We start from the raw sequence: 22,067 nt of genomic DNA, 5'->3' as shown, positions 1-22,067 counted from the left end.
TTACTCAATCTATCCGAGTTTATTTATTGCTCACTGCAAAATCTTTCCTTAGCCATTTCCAACTTCCTTTAGTTAACTTCAGTTCGGATCCGACGAGGTTGTAGAGATGTGTAATACTATAAAACTGCATCGATAACAAAACGACATCACGTGATGTCAAACTGTAAAGTACTCATACTATCGCAAACTTTTTTCAATTTGCAAAAAATAAATATAAGGAATTAATTTTAAGGTGTCATTTTGAAAGTTAAGCTCAAGTGCTGGTCTGAAGATACTGAGATGATTTTGTCCTTACGTTACATCATTGCACATGTACAATATAAAAAACTGTTATTCCTTGTAATTTAGCTCTCTATTAAATTGTGTCCATAACTTGTTAATTGAACAGAAATAATTTAGGACCTGCATAAGACTCTTGAGTCGTTTATCATGAAATCTTCACTTCGTTCTTTCTCTTTCGTACTTTCTAAAGCATTTTCAGTTTATGCGAAAGTGGGTTAAATGAAGAGTCGTTTTGCCGCTATTTAAAGGTGCAACTTTGGTGTCGATCGCATGCAGATGAAGGTCGCAAGAAGGTCGCATGGTGAATCATTCCAGTAGCCTTCTTTGACGACTATTGCACAGTCTTCAGCTCCGTGAGAGTCATTCGGTTCACCATCACCCCAGTTAGCGTACATGTCAATGTCATTCTGGCACACCCAGGAATCTGTACCAAACACAGAGTATGGCGTAAATGAAATACAGAGGGGGTCGTTTGGTTTTAGGTTTGTTTTGATGCATTTTATTACAAACGAAAGAACTGACCAAGTTTTTAAACAGTTTAGCAGTCGTACACGAGAATTACCTTGAAATAAACGGAGGAATGGGAAAAGCATATACAATGTACTTTGACGCACCTTCAACTTGGAGATCGTTGCAGTCGATCCAAAACCAGAGGTACACGTTCTTCTGAAGGAAGTAAGTTTCCTCCTGAGACTGTGGCATGACCAAGACACTTCCCATCTTGATGCACTCCTGTTTTGCCTGAGCCCACGGTAGTTTCCCGCTGCCTTTTTTGTAGCATTTGTTACCCCACTGGCTCCAAGCAGGAGGACACGCCCCTCTAATGGAGGCCCCACATCTCTCATTACCACCATCACATCTGATCATAAGACAAAGGCTTATCAAGCCAACGATGAGACGTTTAGGCAACATCATTTTTGATGTTGCCTCTCTTGTGCTACGATGTAGAAATGAAGACGTTATCAGTTCGGCTATGACCCACGTTGGACTTCTCCGTACACTCGACGTAATGCAATGAAGACGTCATCTAACCTGGGCTATGTCAGCTATATTTTTGTACCTCCCTACTGCAACAGCCTATTGCGCTCATCAAGAGACACTGTCAATATTATTATTAACCCTTCCCTTCAAGTTGAGGCTTTTTAATAAGCGTATCAGGGCAATACGTTCACTGACGAAACGCAACAATATCAGCCAAGATATTACCACAGGTTATTATTTCAGTTGATACAGCTATATGAAGCTTCCGCAATAAGCTGCAAAATTCTCCGTCTTTGGACCAGTCATTGTTTACTTCGTATCCAGTGATTGACAGCTTTTCCAACTGAAATGATTTCAATAGTGATTTCACAGTGCAGGTGATCTAATTCGTGTTGGCATTATATCGTTGAAATTTGATGCTCAGCCTTCCATGTCACTTTACTTGATGGCGTGCAACTAATCTTTAGTGTATTGTATCAGTCAAGACATTTCATCTTATGAGACTTGTTGCTTATCAGTTAATGAAGATGGACTCACCAGTATGAAGCCTGCTTCAAACTTTGTCGCAATTACAACTTCTTTCTTTGTATGTGTTATTTCTGCTTCGAGGAGCTAATTAAGCGGTTGACAAAATTTATAAGAGTTCAGATTTCTTGAGTGACTCCAATATATACCATGTCAGACAGTGCAGACGTTGCGAATTTGTAGTATTTAAATTATACCTTAACCGTTTTCTTTATGTAATGGCTAGCGATTTTAAAGTGGAAGTCACGTGAACTACACTACAAACTCCTGCACACACATTTTAGCAAATCGAAGTTGTGGCGGTTTCTTTTGTTATATCTCGTCATTTTTGTAAGTTTACCCTTAAAATAGTAATATTTTGGACAACATTTGTCACCATTGACCTATTCCAGCAACGAGAAAACAAAAACAAAATCCACCCCCCCCCAAAGGAGGATTTTAAAAACGTTTTCAAAGTCAGTGCAAAGGTTTATTCGGTGCCTGCAGTTGCAAGATTTGAATTGCTTATGTAAGTTTACAACGTATCGCGGTGGTAATTATGGTTATTAATGCAGAACTCTAAACACGAACAGTAATAATTTCTCAATACGTATACATATTAGACAAATAAGCGTAATAAAATATTGTATTCGGTGGTGCATAAGATATATTCTACCATTGTGTTCGAGAATCTTTACTTACAATTCTTCCTTATTTATTTAAGATACAGTAGTATTTTGTGCATCGAGGTGAAGAAGATAAATTGCTGATTCTGTACTGTATTCAACACCAAAACATCAATACGCACAACAATCTCTTCTGAGAAGTGTAACTCACATTAAGTCAATGCTCCTATATGCCATTGTTGTTAGGTTGTTTCTAAAAGACAGGTTATTGAAGATATAAACTTTTGACTTAAGATGTTGATTTTCTTCAAGAGAGACTAAACTGTGCCCTGCAGGCTTTTCTGATGAATGCAGAGCAGAATATGTGTAATACATTCAAACTGACGTACAAACGTCTTGCAAGATAGGCCTATTTACATCATTTTGGTCCTTGTGATTGTTGATAATTGTACAATTTTTAAAAATAAAAGTCCAATTAAAAGAGTCTCAGTAATTTGGGTGATGGTTTTCCACTGTAAGTTTCAAAGGTGTAGTTTGGGTGCAGGCTTCGTGCACACTGCGGGTTGTTCCCGTTTGCAGGGGAAGTCATTCCATTGGCCCATGGTTGTCAAGACGACGGCACAATCCTCTCCAGCGTTGCTGTAAGCCTTGGAATTATCTGGTTGACCATGTGCCCAGTTCCTAGAGGTTATGCTCTGACCATTCTGACACTTCCATGAACCTAAAGTATTGTAGAATATAAATCTTTGTGTGAAATGCATCGACGGAATATGAACTCTTTCAACTTTTTCCAATGTCTCAAAGTTCTGGTGCCTATACTTGTAATAGGTGAACAAGGAGGGTTCTCTACCGAATTTACTTCCCACGTACCTTCCCTTTGAAGATCATTGCAGTCAATCCAAAACCGAGGACTAAAGCGGCTCTGAAGGAACTCAGTTTCCTATTGAGACTGTGGCATGACCAAGACACTGCCCATCTTGATGCACTCCTGTTTTGCCTCAGCAAATGTGAACTTTTCAGTGGTACTTCTTTTGTAGCATTTGCCATCCCACTGGCTCCAAGCAGGAGGACACGCCCCTTTGACGGAGGCCACACATTCTTTAGTTGCAGCATGGAGTTGGCTTGTCACACACCAAATAATCAGGATTACGATCAAACTTTTTGATAACATCATATTTTCTTTCAGGAATGAACCAGTTCTGAGTCGAATGATTGATAATTTCCTCTATGACTACAAAGTATAACGGCAGTTATTATTGCGTCGATATTTTGATGCCAGTAGTAAGCGTCATAATTTGTAGACATGTCATTGCATAAGTATCAGTGGAAGTTATACGACCGTCGTCTGTCTGTTACCATAGTAACCGCGTGGAGACTGAGAGAGGACCCAAGCTTAATACCTCACGTTTTGTTACTCAGACTATTTTCATCTCCTAATCCATTTGTATAATGAGTATGGCTATAATTGCGCCGGTTGCTGTCATGGAAACCATGCTTTTATTTGTTTGCATCTACAGGGTGCACGAGTCATAAAGAAATTAACCAAATTAGAAAAAAATATTTCAAATAAAATATGTGGCTCTCTCCATTTCATAAAAAAAATATGATAGGAATAAAGTACATGTTATTGACTAGTAAATGTGAAAATATCACGTAATTTGCATACTCTGCTCCCAATTTATGTCCATTTTAATATATTGATCACAAAATGCAGCTGATGAATACAAATTTAATACAATGAAACATGGACGTTTTCCGACATCCATGAATGAACGAAAACTTGCAAAGGAAAACAGACACAAATTACCCTCAATATTGCAGGGAAAAGAGTCATATTCAAAACACAAAATTAGACATAAGAATGTTTCAGTCTTGATTCAAATGGGGGGGGGGGGCTTCAGATGTAGCTTCTTTTGTAATATCAGGAAACATGAAACCGATATTCCTTATAATATTAATTTTAAACTTTTAAAGAGGAGAATAGGTGCAAGGCACTATTCTTTCCATCATTATCCAGCAAAGACATCCGCATTCCCAGTTGAATTTCATCACTTTTCAACAATTACAATAATATTGGGTTTTGAATAAAAAAAACTGATCGCACTCAGATCGCGCGAAGCTCCGTCCACATAACGCGTAAGATAGAACTGCGCCCTCATGAAGCGAATACGATGAAACGTTCTGATTGGTCAAAAGTTTTCTAAGTGAACAAACTACTGACAAAAGGTGGCGCTTCATAAAGTTTACACAGTACAGCTGGTCGGATCGGATCGATCCCGTGGAAATTTGAATCGAACTGAGTAAGAAACAGCGTCGTGGAAGGTAAATGGATTAATTTCGACCAAATTTGACTTTGCTATAATATGCTAAATGTGTGAATAAAATTGTTATTATTTTTTGAACCTGGATAGTTTTGCTTCGTAACATTTATGAATTGAAATTTTGCCAAGAATGGATGTCAGTTTTGCAACAAGTCAAGGTAAAACTAAAAGTTTGGCCTGCCCGCCTAGGCTAGCGCGATGTAGGCCTAGCTAGGCCTATCTTGACTCTTGGATTTACTGGATTTGTATTGCTGACAAACGTTTAACTTTAACGAAGATGAAGATAATATTCAGTTTCGGTATAAAATGTGTATACGAGCATGTGTATTTATTCAAAAACTATGGTAGACAGAAAATTTCAGACATGTCAGAATATATGACTGACAACTTCACCCCCGTATAAGGCAAAATAAAAAAAAAAACATGTTTAGCGTCCTGCCTCTTTGACAAAAAGGAAGGAGGAAGCCCTTTTTTTTTTTTTTTTTTTTCTTTTCAAAATGGCCGCCCGACACATTTTTCAAGACAACGCGGCTATTTTTCAAGATGGTTACCAGCTTTTTTCAAAATGGCCGCCACTTGGACTCAGGAAATGACATATTGGCTTCTTATGGGCAAGATGCAACAGAAAATGAGACCAAAATGATGTAACTATGCAGAACCGAACATCTCTTCTGCGCAGAGATCGTTAAAATTTATCAATTTTTGTTAAAAAAAAAAAAGAAAAAAAGAAAAAAAAAAGGAGGCGGCCTCTAAAAAGGAAGCGGGCGGGGACGCTAAACATGTTTTTTTTTTACTTCGCCTAATAAGCCTATGCTGGCATGATTAAAAGCCAAAGTAGGCCCTACAAACAATCTATCTAGCCTACATGTTGAAGAAACACATTGAAAGTTTGAGTCAGCATCGTCCGTTTTATGAATCATTTATATTTCAATTAAGTTAAGTTAGGGTGCCTAACTTAGGCCTATATCTGTATAGTAATGAAATGACTTTTAATCACGTATACAATGTGAATTAATGTTTTAGCTCTTTAACCCTAATCTCCGCAGTATTTGAAATGTTGTGTTTTCAAAGGTACAAGACAAACTCTTCATCAATTAAGATGTTCTAGGAGGACAATCTACAATGAGTAACCACGGAGATCCCTGCATTGTGAAGCTGTGCGCTGCTACGAACAACAGTAGCTCCGAGGACATGGCGTCTTCGACGTCCACAACGACCGATGGAGATGACGACCTCCCGACCTTTGAGCACTGGTATTGCACGGGGACCTCCTCCCCAAGAGATGACACAGACCACACCTCCTTGGTGGTGGAAGCATCCAGCTCATCGCACTCTCTAGGTGATTTGCCTTTCGGGGGTGCCGTGATGATGGATCTACCCAATATCCTTGTCCCTTCATCGCAACCCAGTGGCTCTACCGTCCCCCTCCTTGGAATGGAAGATTCCACTGCCAAACTGAGTCCAATGCAAGGACAGTTTGATCAGGATGATTCCAAGGTGCAATGCGAGGGAGGGACGAAAGACAAGAAAAGTGAGGGATCATCTGGTATGGAGCTCAGCGTATCCTCATCAAACCAGCTGGAAATTCTGAACAATTTACAGGTAACTACAGCTGTTATCTTAATCAGGACGACTGTAATGTTGAATGCCTGCTCTGATAAATTAAGTGGATGAACACAATTTGTCTTGAGGTGTCACATGTACCGTACTTGGAATGCACTTACAGTTCAAATTTTGACAGATCATATCTGTTTTTGTTCAGACAAATATTCAGTGAAAAATGGTCGGTAAGTGTCCACAATGTCGGAATGAAATGGACCGTTCCTGTCTGACAATCAAACAGTATGTATTGCTAATTAAATAGCGACTTTGGGTCGGATATGGTAGCCCAAACTTGGTCACAAGCATTGAGAGAAATGTAGACACACCAAAGGCTTAAAATATGGCCAAATCTTTAATGGTCCATTTCACTTAATTATGGGATGTTGCCTTCATTAGTCTGAGCTGGAAGAGACGAGAGCAGCTCTGGAAATGACTGAGAGACAGCTGACACAGAAGATGAATGACAACGATGAGGCGGCCAAAGAGATTGATACCGCCTGGAAGATGGTTAGACAATTGCAGATGGAGAGAACCAAGCCAATGCTACGAGGTCAAAAGGTCAGAGTGAATATAATTCAAATTCATTTGAATTCAACTACAAAGTAATGCCTTTCCATACGCACACTGTATGCCTCAATGGCACACTATTAAGGAATTCTTACCTTCTATTAAAAAAGCTGATATAAAAGTCCAAAATAAAACAGCATAAAAATGTATACTGTCCACAAAAAATAGTGTAGTATTGTGTCACCATTTGTTTGAAGTGATTAGTGAATTTATGAATTTTCCTGCCTTTAATTTTGTGTTTTGGGACCTAATTATAATCTATAAAATGAAAACAAAGTATAGTGTGCGATAGATTCAAATAGATTTTTCTGTTTGACACTTGATATTTTTTTTTTTAAAGAAAAGCATATAGGGCTCGTTCAATGACGGCCATTTCTGTAGGAGAAGTGCAACTGCGTATTTCATGCAATCAAGCGCGCATTGCGCAGAGTTGAAAATGTTCCAAACACGCGTTCTTGTTGCTCGAAATGTGTTCGAAATACGACGCAGCCGATGCGCGTTATGCAAGTTGAGGCACAAATGCGGATGTACATGGATGGTCTGTAGGAAATGACGTCATTTGAACAAGACCTATTAATGTAAGAAAAGTTGTTACACAAGTCTTCTATGGTTCTGAAAGTTACAATGAATTTGGTGATTTAATGTTTTAATAAGTGTTCCCCCTTTTATTTAGCAGAATTCCAAGTTATTACTACACATCCTACATCAAATAGAGCAAGAAGGTGGGCCAGAGGGGGCGTGGCTAAGCCAGGAGGGACTGGAGGGGGCACTCCTCCATCTCTACATTGCTAGGGAAGATGCTATCATGGCAAAGAAGCTTGCTCAGGAACAAGTCCAGGTAAACATCGCGATGCATTTGTATCTTGGCTACACATCATAATGAATGTCAACAATATTACAAATCAAATTTGGAATTGATTTTGTTTCGTAAAGGAAATATCCCAGCAGTATCAGTCGATGCGAGGCAAACTCCAGTGTTTGACAGCTGGCCTACAAGGTTTACTCGGCAAGCCAATGGAGGAGGGGGCACTGACCTTTGACCTGGAGGTCATAGGTCAAGAGGATACCCCTGGCAGAGCGACAGAGCGGGACGAGCTTTGCTTCACTTTGCTCGGTATGCTAATTGATGAACAATTTATAATAACTTCGAATGGAATATTTTGTGTATATTCAAGGCTTTATTTACACATGGCCTTGACTTGTTTCACATTGACAAATGGGAATGTATACTGGAAGAATCTTCCATATTCTTAATTTTACGTCCCTAATTTCAGAGCAACTGAAGAGCAAGTTGCACTCACAGGACTTGCAAGCCACTCGTTGGCAGATGATGACGTCCCAACTACGCCGAGAGTTGGAGCAATCCAGACAACGATGTGAAGCTAAGATGGACACTCTGTGTCAGGTGGAAGACGAGTGTCGGAGGAGGACTGAGGAGGCAGAGTCTGGGAGACTTAAGGAGAGGAAACAAGATCAGTTGATCCAGGCACTCACAGCAAAGGTGAGAGATTGGGGCCAGAACCAATTTGGAAGGGGATGGGGACGGCTGGACTTAGCTAGGAGGCAGTCTTTTTTTCCCTTTTTTTCCCATTTTCTCACAAAACCATAGAGGAAAATGGGATGAGTAGCATCAATTTAAAAACATTTTTCTTTACTCCTTGTCTGGTTAATTTTAAAAACAAGTCTCAAAACATAATGCACACATTCAGAGGACCAAAAAGATTGAAATTAAATTTGTGGTTCATAAAGTTTTCTCTTTTAGTTTATTAACATGAGATATCCATTAAGAGGAGTTTCTCAATAGACCACAGAATTATAATATTAAAGTGAATCTAACACCATGCTTTGCACTTGTAGCAAAGAACCCCAAGTTTCTAAAAATGTGTTCCTTCAAACTGTGCAGATGGCAGAGTGCGACAGAGAGAATGCAACATCTCAGAAAATCCACAGTGAGCTAGAGGGTCGCATCAGCCGACTGTCGGAGCAGCTTCACAGAACTCTCAAAGAGCATGAAGAGAACCTCAAATGCCAGCAAAAGGTCCGAGAAATTCAGTTGTGCTAAAAAAATAATTTCTAATGAATATCAGAAGTCATCACAAGTCAATCTCAAGTCGTTCAGTTAAGTGAAGTGACAGGCTATTCCACTGAACATTGACAAAGGCATCTCTTAGCTTCGACTTCGTAATTATTTATCCCCGGTTCCAATACTTGTGACCTCATGTGTGACTGATTTTTTTTAAAATTTGTCGTTTGACTTGTAATTGACTTGTGATTTGACTTGTGATTTAACTTGTGCTTTGACTTGTGATGGATTTGTGATTGACTTTTAGAGAATAATTATTGTATTAACTAACCTGATATAACTGGTTCAAAATTTGAATACAATTTTTTTTAGAACCCATGACTTATGAGAGAAACGCATAAGTAACAATTGATATGACTAAACAATCTCTCTCATTTTTTATTTTAAATCTAGGTCATTTCGCTGGAGGAGCAGCTTAAAATTGCCAAGACAACCTGCAATGAATTATGGGAACAACAACATGACATTGCCTCTCAGCTTGCTTCTAAGACAACAGAACTTGAACAACTACAAAATAGCTCATCTAATGGGGTGAGAATCAGTCACTCATTGGCCTGAGCCCACTTTAAGAGATTTGGCAATATGATGCCTAAATGGCGATTACTACCCCTGCCAACCAGACCTGTAATTCATTGCACTGAGCCTATACATGTACCTTATAATCTCGCTGGGAGAATATTTCTGGCTAAGTGGTCACAGAAGATGTCACTGTGCTCAGAGACCAAGAATCTTGAGACCAATTCAGAATTTAAAGTACACTTATGCAGCAGCTGTGGGTTCCCCAGTTAGAAACTAATATTCTCATTATATGATTTTTCACTACAAGAGGTCGCAGCATATATTCAAAGTAGTATTCATAAGCTGTATTCATAAATACCTCAGACAGTTTAGCTATTCCTATTGGTCGAGAGCCCATCACGTGGCCGGTCTTAAACGGATGATAAAGACATGGCTGGCTGGTCTTAAACACTTTTACAGTGCCACAATAAAATGTGGACTCCTAAAAATCCAGTGCCTCTTACCGTTTCATTGGTTGAACGTTCACAATCCTCACGTAGGCATGCGCAATACTACAAGCGAGACAGAATTTTATAGTTCTAAATTCAAAACGCAACGCCCCAGGTGCGTTCTGCGTGACATCGCACAGAACATGCTACGCGCGCGTCAATCTCCATAAAAGGGTTGTTTACATCTTACTCGCCAGCTGAACACTCCATTATTTTGCTAGAGGGATGTTTCAAAAAGCATGAAGTGAACTTGTTGAACAAAATCGGGATTTTTTGAACGAATTATTTGATTTTTTTTACGGATAAGGTATTTATGAATGGGAATAAATATGTGCTCGGTCGGTATTTATCACTCTGTTTAATACCGCTTAGAGTCTGGGTGCTGATAATTACCCTCGCCTCCGGCTCGGGTAATTATCAGCACCCAGACTCTAAGCGGTATTAAACGAGTGATAAAAACCTCCGGAGCACACATTTATTCCCTTATTCATATTCATTTATTTACAGACCAATGCTACAGATGGTATGCATGCTGGTTGTTCTCATGACGATCCATCCATAAACTGTGATCAGCCAATCAGTACCAACGCAATGGAGGAGATTCGTGAGCAGTTTGCTAGGCATATGACCCTCGCTGAGGAGCTGGAGACTGAACGACAGAAATCCTACCAACTCAGGAATGCAAGGCTGGCTAGTGATGAGGTAGATTCTGATCTTGTCCCAGACTAAGTCATAAGAGTTGTAGTCAATACGTAACAAGTCAATCCCAAGTCAATTGCAAGTCAAATCACAAATCAATCACAAGTCAATCATAACGCAATCACGAGTCAATCACAAGCCAATCACAATTCAATCACAACTCAATCACAATTCAATCACAACTCAATCACAATTCAATCACAAGTCAATCACAATTGACCTATCGCCGTTTGCGAGTTAGCCACGCCCCTTAGACACCCTTATGGAGTTTTTGTACACTAAGTTTTGTTTGTCTCAGATTTTGCGCGTTCTACGTCCATTTGTATATCATGTAATTGGGCAATATTTCACAAGCTAGGTTGACGCGATTTTAACGCTATTCTAACACGTTAGGTCAATACATTAAGTCAATTACAAGTCAAATCACAATTCAATCACAAGTCAAATCACAATTCAATCACAATTCAATTACAAGTCCATCACAAGTCAATCACAAGTCAATCACAAGTCAATCACAAAGCAATCACAAGTCATTTACAAGTCAGTCACAAGTCAATCACAAGTCCGTCACAAGTCCATCACAAGTCGATCACAAGTCAATCACAATACAATCACAAGTCAATTACAAGTCAAACATAAGGCAATCATATGCCAATCACAAACCAATCACAATACAATCACAAGTCAATTACAAGTCAAACATAAGGCAATCATATGCCAATCACAAACCAATCACAAGTCAATTACAGGTCAATCACAAGCCAATAACTAGTCAATCACATCAATCAATATTCATTTGCAATTACACTTAAAATGTTTTATCCATAATTTCTTGTATTTGTGCAAAAACACCTTCTACATCAGAACAGATATATCAAACTTGCAGCTAGTAAGTCATTGATTCTTGAATGGTTGTACTCGTTGCAGTCAGCATGCTTGAATGTGAGAACGGAGCTATCCAAGGAGCGTGAAGCTTTGCAAGAAGGACAGAAGAAACAGGAGATGGCCCAGCAAAAACTGGAGGAAGAAAAACGATCGCAGGAAGAACGCGTCCAGAAAATGACTGAATCGGTAAGCTGAGATTCTTTTTGTCAAAGGTATGAAGTGATATGGGGGGGGGGGGGGGGAAGAGTCAATATAAGCTTTAGGTAGTGTAGATTCTAAAAATAAAAAAAAAATACATTTCTTTTGCAATTGTGAACATTGCGTTTGTCTGCTAGACAGTCTGCTAAATTATTGTTCAATCCATGGAGATACACTGCGACTTTTCTTACATTTCAAATTTTAATTGGTTTCACGAGAATCACCACACCAATTTGAATGTGTGGGGGGGGGGGAGGTGAGTGGGGGGGGGGAGTAGTTGTGTGGGTGGGGGGGGGAGGGGGTAGAGGCGAACCGGGTCAGTGACACAAATTTGCCAACTGTCAATTAGGTAATCAACATAGTTTTGCAACATCTATTAAACTTGTTTAAAGACTAGACCACATCTTTGATTGCAATTCTCATCCTACAGTTGTTGGAGGTGAGCCAAGTCCGAGGCCATTTGACCTCTGACCTGAGCCAATCCCAGCATGAAGCTGAGAAGTTCAGGAGACAGCTGGTGGCAGCATCCACTTCCCTGGAGTACGAGAAACAAGCCAGAGAGACCATACAAGTGAGTCCTTACACATGAAGCCAACATTTCTTGGCAGACATTGCAGTACTTTACCATCTGATCTCTAACCCTGTAGATGAATGGCCATGATTTAAAAATAGGGGGCCTCAATTACTGGTGGGGGGGGGGGGAAGGGAGTGGGGGGGGGGGGGCTCCGTTCACAAGTAATGTCACTGTATGTTTCTCTCATCATTTCTTGATCCAGGTCAAGTTTGACAAGTCAGAGGAGCAGGTATCCCAGATGCAACACCAGCTGACAACGCTCCAGCGAGATTACCAACTGACCATTCAGAAGTGTGCTGAGGCTCAGAGACAGGTGGCTGTCATCCAATCAGAGCGAGACAAATACAGAGAGGGTGAGTGTAACACCCGTTTCACAACTTGTGTTCTAGAGACATAGAACTAATTATACTGAAGTTGAGATTTAAGTTTAACACTTCAAACAGCTAGGAGTGACTAGACAGAAAGATTGACTGTTGCAGTCATAACTGCAGAGCCTAGTTGATGGTAAAATTAGTAAATCAAGATTTCCTGTCTAAACCCAAAATGTCTTCATGATGACTTGAGTTGCTCTAAATACGTATTGGTTTGGCACAACTCTGTTAAAGCCGATCTGGAATAGGTGTAAGTTCATATTGCTGCCGGAACCACAATGGGAATTTATTCATTTTTATAGAAATGTGGTTATCTTAATCACCAGCCTTTAAAATCTGCCTCACCACTTAATTCAAATTCCAAAATATATCTCATCAGAATACGTGAGGGTTTCTGAGGAATTGAAAAAGACGTCCGAGGCATTGCAGGGCTTGGAGCGCCAGACCTCCGTTACTATGGCAACCCGGGAGCTTGAAGCCAACGCCAAGCTGACCGAGAAGGCCATCTTGAATTCAGACCTGGCCAGGAGATTGGAGACTGTGACCGGCGAATGGAATGAACGGAACGAAAAGATCAAAAGCTTGGAAGAAAAACTGAAAGAGTACGATCAGACATTGGCGGATCTGCGAACAGCAAAAAGGTGACAATGGAATGTTTTTCTAAATCTTCAAAGAGGCTCTCTACAATAAATAGGGCTCTTTAGAAAAATAGACAATAAACAAAATTTGAACTGGAAAGGACTTAAAAATCAAACATTTCTTAACAGCCATTGCAGCATTTTACCAACTGATGATCCTCAACCAGTTTTGGTTAACGAATACTTGAGCTATTTTACCGCATACTTCAAAATTCTTCATCAAATTTTACAACGGCTAAGAGTTATTTTAATATGAATCAAAGGTTTGCAGAAAGAGTTATTTTACATATTTCTTGACATATTTGCACGGAAAATAACACAGTTAATTTTTAAATCAAGCTGTTGGAAAAGTGAGTGTTAATTTCATTTCCTGTAGTTGTTGTGAGCAGTTGCAATCCCACGTTGCTCAACTACAATCTGACTTAGCCACATCCCAGTCAACCCTCCAAGAATTAACAGCTCTGAGACAACAGCAAGAAGCGGATTTAGACACCACACAGGAGGAGCTGAACAGCGCCCTCGCTGGGCAGACTGCACTCACCAAGAAGCTGAAGAAGCAGAAGGTGGGGTCAGAGAGCACCCTCAGGGGTCTGGAAGAGGAGAGGGATGTCCTGACCAATAAGCTCACAGAGGTGAGAACTTAATCATGAATATGCATGAGATGATCTTGCCTGGTGTGTGTGATGTGTTTTGAGTTACAAATCTTTGCTTTAGGGTCATTTTCTCTTGTGCTTTGATATTTTGATGACAAAATCATATTATACACACAACAAAAAAGTATTTTATAAGAGTAAAGTCGTAGTAAAGTCTGTCACAAGCCAATGTGGCCCATCAGGCTGGTATTTTATCTCCGGTTTCAGTGCCATGGCGTTCCACTGAGAATATTTCTATTCCCCCTGGATGGGATGCCAGTCCATCGCAGGTTACTCCCCAGCTAATGCCGGTAACCATTTATACTCCTGGGTGGAGAGAGGCAAGTGGGGTGCAGTGGCTTGCCCAAGGACACAACATATGACCAGTAGCTGGATTCGAACCCCTGACCCTCTGATCATGAGTCACGAACCCTAAACACTTGGCCACACTCCCCAAATGTAGTGCTGTGTATCTTAACTTTAAATATGAAAAATGAGATTAAATTAATATAATAATTGTGGCCGTTTATCAGGCAACCAAGAATCTAGCCAACATACAGCAGCAGTTGAAGGCAGCCTTGGACAGCAAACTGCATCTCATACAGGACAAGCACAAACTGCGCGAAACCTGCAACGCATTGGAAGAACAGAGCAAACTGGACCAAGATCAGCTACAGAGGGCGCTCTGCAAAGCAGACAACCTCACACAGCAATTGGAGGAAGAGACAAAGATCAAGGTATTGCATGGATAGAGATCCTAGGACATATAGTGGTGCCTCGAAACCTCTTGTCTTCTCAGAAATCATACTGAAAAAGTGATTTAATGAACCACAAACAGCAAATATTTCTGAAAAATACCAAAGAAAGTTCATCATAAATTGGCCTCAAAACACATAAAACACCTGCTGAAAGGCTTGAACATGTCTACTACTACCACTACTACTATATAAATTTGTCTGTATTTATTCATTTCCCCAATCCGGCATCTTTACAAGGCTGAACAGTTAAAACCACTCACCGAATATTTTGAATACATGAAGTACAAAGGAAGGGTTAGCGAATGAAATTTACTTTTCATTTCATCACAGAGTGAGTGTCAAGAATGTTTAACTGAAGCAACAACGAGCTTGGCATCGATGAAGATAGAGGTCAAGGAGGAAGGGTTAAAGGTCACGACCCTGTCCACTGAGGTGTATGCTCTGAGGGACACGGCACGTTGTCAGAAGAATCAAATCGTGGAGCTGACTAGCCAGGTTCAAGAACTGCAGGTAGGGACTATGTATCTTAACTGAAATCTGATTAGTTGATAAAACATACATGAATGACACACTGTTTCTGATTGGTCAAAAGTTTTAGTTATGCAAATATCCTGTTAGATCTCAAGTGATAGCCTAAGTGGTTGATTTTAGACAGTTTATGTAGTGACAAAGCTGGTTGTGTTTTAGTTTTAGCTAGACAAAAATCAGTTGTAATGGTTGATTGTCAAAGTATTTAAAGCTTTTAAATAGTGTTAATGAATGAACGGTTTAAATTAGGATGTTAAGCTTCGAGTTAGATTGAATAGTTTATTTCTTTGCTTTTCAAATATTTCTAAAATCGCTTAAAAAACTGGTACAAAGTATTTTCTAAAACTGGAAAAAATTGATTTCCAATCTAAATTTTCTGCATCTCATTTTTACCACTTCTTCTGAGTTTAGTTGGAACTACAATCTGCAATCCACAAACATGATCTCCAGTACAACAAACTGATGTCATCCTCGGAGAAAACAATATCTGAACTCGAGAAAACATGGTAAGTGCAAAATATGCCATCCACAAGTTAAAAAAGGTTACAGTCGAGTGGCAATGAGTGTTTTGAGTTTTTTCTTTAAAATATTTCACAAGCCAAACACTTTAACAGACATATTAATTTGATTTGTTGAATATTGTGTCCAGTACTCCATAAATGTTAACTGTAATGTTAAAATCGGAACCAGGTTTTTGAAATTAAACTCACGCTTTTGAAATAGTTTTTACCAGACGTGGTAAAGAGAACAGCTCTGCACTTGCAAATTCCATCACTTTCTGTAAGTGCTGTATTTAATTTTCCCCTGTATTCCTGATTTTGAGTGAGCTTGTTAAACTATCTTGCTACCTTTCTGAAGCACCATCTAAACAATTAAACCGACTAGAAAATGTTGAATTCACAATGTGAAACATGAAGCTGTTTTGTTTACATTTTGTCCTTCACAGTGCTCCCTGATCACTAACCTTTTTATTTTCTTCTCTTAGTGAAAAACAAGAGGAGCAACTCAAAGATGTTTGTAAAGAGAACAGCAAAATACAGGCAGAACTAAATCTCCTCAAGTAAGTTCATGTATTACAACTCAACTTGCTTTGCCTCAAGAAACTCAGGATGCGGGATCCTGTAGGCGGCTAGTTTTACTATACACCACCTCAAACAGCTAATATTTGTAAACTATCACCCCTTGATGTAGTCAGTATTTGTAAAATATCACCCCTTGAAGCAGTCAATATTTGGAAATATTTCAAAACCATCACTGCTTGAAGCAGTCAATATTTGTAAACTATCACCCCTTGAAGCAGTCAGTAGTTGCAAACTATCACTGCTTGAAGCAGTCAATAGTTGCAAACTATTTTTTAAAGTATCACTGCTTGAAGCAGTCAATAGTTGCGAACTATCACCCCTTAAAGCAGTCAATAGTTGGAAACTACTATCACTGCTTGAGGCAGTCAATATTTTTAAAACTATAACATACCACATTTCATTTCAGTTTCCGTCTAGCAACCATTATCTAATGCAATGTTATTTTCTTCATCCAGCAATGCATTTTCTAAGAAGCGATGTGAATACAACCGGGCCCTCCTTGTGCTCCACAAGGCTGAGATGAAAGAGAAAGAAATGATGAGCGTCATCCATCAGTTGGAAGGACAGTTGGATGTCGAGAAGAACGTCCAAGACCAACTCAACAAGAGGTCAGACAATGGCTCAGATAGGCAAATGACGATAGAAAACTAACTCTACATGATAATTGATTGATTAAAGGGGTTTAAAAAGGGCAAAATGGAAGAAACGATATTTGAAATGGTGATAAACAATCAGTTGGAAACCAGAGTCCTACTTATTCAATCACAAATCTTTTTGATTTTTCAGTTAATCAGAAGGAACTGACAATTGCTTTCATTTTTGTGGGCAGATAGTTGAGAAAATTTCTCCAAGAAAAATGAGCTTGGACCGTCTCATTGTTTTATATCTACAATTTATACAATGTTAAACACGAATATTGTTCATCAATCAACAACCATTTAAGTTTCATTCTGGTGTGAAGTGTACAAGTGATTGCTGATGTATATTGCAATTATTTTGAAACGGTTGTTTCTTGCTCAATCTAGCTGTGAGAGTCACGAAGCTGAGCTGCAGAGACTACGGAAGACAGCGAAGGACAAAAAGCAAAATATGGAAGAGCTGAAAAACACCATGGAATGTAACACAAAGTAAGTGCCTTTCTAATAAGGCCAAAGTTTTATATTATCCACAGATCATGTGAACACAGGACGGACAAACAACGCCTTTTTAATTTAGGAAGAAATTATTCAATGCAAATGGCAGAACCAACCAATAATAATTGAACCAAATCATTATCTTCTGTTGGAAATCAGTCATTTGTTTACTTGTTTGTTTACTTGTTTACTTGTAAGGATTGAGCTGCAGCACATCAAAGCAGAACTCACTCGGGAGATAATCAACAAGATTGAGATCTCGCCACAGAAAGAAAACCAAAGTAATGCAGACAGGTCAAAGGTTAGATTTCAGAGTTCTGATTAAAAAAAAAAATGTTTACAATTTTTATTGTTGTACATGTACTTTATACATTACTTATTCATGCAGATAAATTACACTATCAATATGTTTGTATAAAAAGCATGTTGGAAAATGTTACATACATATTTTATTTACAAAAATCATGATTAAATTCTGATTCCTTCAAATAATGTTAGAGGAAATTGACTAGGTTGACTATTAATTAGTTCATCAGTAGAAGACAAACGCCCAAGTCCTCCTTCCGTTTATTTTTTACTATAAAAACTTGGCAAGGTGTAGCAACTTTATAGGTGGAAATTAAACTAATATTCTGTTTTATCGAGAAAAGGTGATTTAATTTCATACAATATAACTTAAAAACATGCATCACTTTAAAATCATAAAATTGTTCATGCTCAATTTTACAGGAATGTATCCAAGAGCTTGAAGCTCAGGTGTCCAAGTTGGAAGGTCTGCGATCCGTGGACAAGCTCACCATAGCATCACTGACAGAGGATCTGAACAAACTACAAACATTTCTAGCTAAGCAGAAAGGAGCATTGCTCAAACGCAAGTAAGAATATAAAGACTCCATAGCCAAGAGGATACAAGGACAAATCTGCTAAGCATGGAAGAGTTTCCTTAGCAAAATTGTAAATGATTTTTATTGCTCATGTTCCTGAATCCCTGATAACTTTTTGGCCTAATACTTTATTACTTTTAGATTTTGATACAAGAAGAAAACTACATAGAAAAAAAGTGCGAGCAGAATTGCCAACATACCTAACATGTCTGCCGAAGAATTGTGTCCCGCAGTTTACAGAATTTTGTTAATATTGTAGATGACATATTTGTGAACCTCAAATCTCCCGCAAAATGTCAACAGTCATCTTTAAATCCAATGTATCAACCACTTACTACTAGATACCACAAGATACCTATAAAAACATCCAAATATGTGATTTTTTAAAGTAATATCCAGGTGGACAATACAGCCAAGGAAGTACGAGCAATGAAATTTAATCTGACATCTCTCTTGCAAACTCTGAAAATACAGATCCCATGCTAAACCAAGGAAAGATGATATCAAAGCAGCTCTTGCAAAAGCCCATGTGAGGGCGCTGTCTATGAACTTGGCCGACAACTACCCCACTGTACAGTCGCCGCTCTTCGGCAACGCAGAATGGTTTGACACCGGCAAGGCATCGTCACCAAAGAAAAAGCCTAGTTACGGTTACTGGGAGACCAAATCCACGGACTCCATAGCAACCAGTAGCGATGAGTACTCATCTTGAAGTGAACATTAAAACAAACAAATAAACAATCAAACTGAAGCTTAGATCACCAAAGGGCTCTGTTGTCAGAAAATATCCTGTGAAACTATAAAAAGAGGCCTAGCATCGGAGGTCACATCTTTCATGGAATGTCTATGTTCCTCTAAGAGAATTTTTATGAAGTGATCATCTTGAGCTTAAAGGGAATGTACATCATTGGCTTTTGCTGTAATTTTCAGATATGAACTATTTGAGGGGTTAGTATTATAGATCAAATATTGTTACACTGACATTTTTGAAGTTTTGTGTTCGAAAAGGTTGGAAAAACCAAGAAAAACAAAATTGTTCAAGTAGTCTGGTTCCCTGACTCCACAAAAGATAAAATGGATCAATTTATAGATGATGAAAAATTGTAAGGCAAGGGAACCAGTCTAGTTGGCCTGCATCCGTTCATGAACATGTAATCAATAGCAAACAAAATTTGGACTGAAAAAATGGTAAATTTGGAGCAGTAGTTGAAAAATAGTTAGGTTTTTCCAACACTGGTCGGCCGACCACCGTTGGAAATGTATACAAAAATACCATTTTCTTGAAAATGACTTCACACCAGGTGCCATAATTTTACAAGATGCTTGAGACTGTCATTTACCAACATCCTAGTAAGGTATTTCGTAAAAATTTGGTAATTTTATTTTTCGATGTTTGCAAATGTTGTATATTCCCTTTAAACAGAAGCTATCCTATTTTTGGTTTAGGGGAAGAGGGGCTGGCAAATGGTACTTTGTCTCTAACAAAATGGATCCCATTTTTTTCATTTGTAAAAATGTTCTTAAAAAGAGGGGGATGGAACTTTGACCTGTTGTGAAGTGGTGGCACTCTCATAAAACGAAACAAAGACAGATATACCAAAAAACCCACAATTTGCAAAAAGTCAATTTATTGGCGTGAAATTTAGTTTTGTTTTATATTTAAAAAATTGTCATAGAAATTGATATATCAAATTTATTATACATAAGATTATTAAAAACTGTGCAGTGCACTGTGCATTTACACACGAGGGTACTCATGATATGTACACTGAATATTGTATATTAATGACAAAAAAAGTATTTTCTAGTAATTCTATGCAACGAATAACTTGCCCGTTTACAATCATATCAGCCTGGAAGTGTGCAGATGTAATAAAGAATTTTTAGTTAATTTAAAAAAAAAAAGCGCCAAATGAATTCATTTTTCAAGCTGTCCCGATGATTCTGTTAAAATTGATTTTGAATTTAAATGGCCAGTCAAATTGATTTATTTGAAGTGGCTTTTAGCACAAGTTTTTGGAAATTTAATGGCAAGACACTTAAAAACATCAGATTTGCACAGACCCTGGCCTTTTATTAAATCAAGAAAACTCACAAATCAAACACACGCCATGAATCAAAAGATAAACAAATTGATTCATGTAATGTAATGTCCTTGGTAAGACTAAATTCTGTTATTGGTATTAGTTATTAAAAGGCACTTAAAGACAGTTGCACAAATTAAGAGACTTATACACCTGTTAATTAGAATAATGGTTTTGCTTCTATGTTGAAAACATTCTCCACAAGACTTGAAGATTTGGCAGTGCTGTCGACTAATACCCAACAGAACTAATTACAGCAAAGTAGCAGGACATAGGCCACATACACCACAGACAACTTCAATTAGTAATTTCTTTAATTTCTGCAAACAATGCAAATGTGAGTTTTCTTGAGCGCATGCGTGAAAGCCGCTAGATACCTATTACAATCGGTGCTCTGAAATTTTGAGCTTAGTCTTCTCCATCAGTTTGCCAGGGGCACTTTGCCGCCTTCATCTTGCACTTTCAACACTTCGAACACCAAGCCCAGTTATTGCACAGGAGAAAGGTTTGTAGACGAATCAACCTTTTCACTTCAACTTTTGGTTTTGCAGTTCAGTTATTGGAGGTATTTTTAATAAGATTTGTGTTGACTGTTTTGAAATCATCTCTTGTCCTCAAGTCTGGTTGATGATTATCAGTAGGACGATCGTATCATTTGCAGTTGTTGACTGAAATAATCTTCAAATCCAGGATATATTTTAAAAAAATATGTATGAAAGGGATAGTGGTAGATTACATTTTTAATCACTGTGGTTTAGATTAATTTATTTTTATTTTTCCCCCTTCATGACCTAATAAAAATTAATTGGTCTTTTCTGTAGAGGAACTCAATCGATATTAATTAAAAGTGTGCATGTCTGTTTCACAGAAAGGCTAGAATTATTTTTTTTTTGTACTCCCTAGCAATTTCCTTCTCGGAGTCTGCAACAAATTGAAGACATCATGAATATGATTACGGTGATGGTTGCTGCAGCACTTTGTAAGTATCTGTATATGTGTGCTCGAGAGGTTTTAATCACTCATTTAAGACTGCTTAGAGTCTGGGTGCTGATAATTACCCGAGCCGGAGGCAAGGGTAATTATCAGCACCCAGACTCTAAGCAGTCTTTAAAAGAGTGATTAATACCGACCGAGCACATATTTATTCCCATTCATAAATACCTTTTCGGTAAAAAAAAATCAATTAATTCCTTCAAAAAATCCCGATTTTGTTCAACAAGTTCACTCCAGCTTTTTGAAACATCCCTCTAGCAAAATAATGGAGTGTTCAGCTGGCGAGTAAGATGTAAACAACCCTTTTATGGAGATTGACGCGCGCGTGGCACGTTCTGCGCGATGTCGCGCACAACGCACCTGGGGCGTTGCGTTTTGAATTTAGAACTATACAATTCTGACTCGCTTGTAGTGTTGCGCATGCCTACGTGAGGATTGTGAACGTTCAACCAATGAAACGGTAAGAGGCACTGGATTTTTAGGAGTCCACATTTTATGTGACACTGGAAAAGTGTTTAAGACCAGCTAGCCATGTCTTTATCATCCGTTTAAGACCGGCCACGTGACGGGCTCTCGACCAATAGGAATGGCTAAACTGTCTGAGGTATTTATGAATGAAGATTCAAAGCTTTTAT

At 38.6% G+C, this 22,067-nt stretch overlaps 1 protein-coding gene across 1 annotated transcript; it reads left to right on the top strand.

The window, feature by feature from the left end:
• The first annotated feature begins 4,604 nt into the window (after positions 1-4,604).
• On the top strand, positions 4,605-19,166 carry LOC119727125 (golgin subfamily A member 4-like). Its single transcript, XM_038198987.1, has 23 exons — positions 4,605-4,715; positions 5,786-6,316; positions 6,713-6,874; positions 7,560-7,721; positions 7,817-7,997; positions 8,158-8,384; positions 8,787-8,921; positions 9,360-9,497; positions 10,481-10,675; positions 11,600-11,743; positions 12,186-12,326; positions 12,532-12,682; positions 13,080-13,341; positions 13,715-13,970; positions 14,504-14,707; positions 15,059-15,238; positions 15,668-15,762; positions 16,242-16,316; positions 16,794-16,946; positions 17,364-17,465; positions 17,670-17,772; positions 18,201-18,346; positions 18,830-19,166. The coding sequence occupies exons 2-23, from the start codon at positions 5,837-5,839 to the stop codon at positions 19,065-19,067; spliced, it is 3,930 nt and encodes a 1,309-aa protein (XP_038054915.1). The 5' UTR covers positions 4,605-4,715; positions 5,786-5,836; the 3' UTR covers positions 19,068-19,166.
• The last annotated feature ends 2,901 nt before the right edge of the window (positions 19,167-22,067 follow it).

Source organism: Patiria miniata, unplaced genomic scaffold (assembly GCF_015706575.1).
Source record: "Patiria miniata isolate m_02_andy unplaced genomic scaffold, ASM1570657v1 HiC_scaffold_20, whole genome shotgun sequence".
Taxonomy (NCBI): Eukaryota; Metazoa; Echinodermata; class Asteroidea; order Valvatida; family Asterinidae; genus Patiria; species Patiria miniata.
This window is presented reverse-complemented; position numbering and strand designations above follow the sequence as displayed.

What these genes read in the sequence shown, in the direction of transcription:
- LOC119727125 (XM_038198987.1), top strand. Translation starts at nt 5,837, where the DNA reads ATGAGTAACCACGGAGATCCCTGCATTGTGAAGCTGTGCGCTGCTACG. An exon ending in CAATGCTACGAGGTCAAAAG is followed by an intron (nt 6,875 to 7,559) that starts GTCAGAGTGAAT and finishes TTTATTTAGCAG; the next exon opens with AATTCCAAGTTATTACTACA. An exon ending in GCGAGACAAATACAGAGAGG is followed by an intron (nt 12,683 to 13,079) that starts GTGAGTGTAACA and finishes ATATCTCATCAG; the next exon opens with AATACGTGAGGGTTTCTGAG.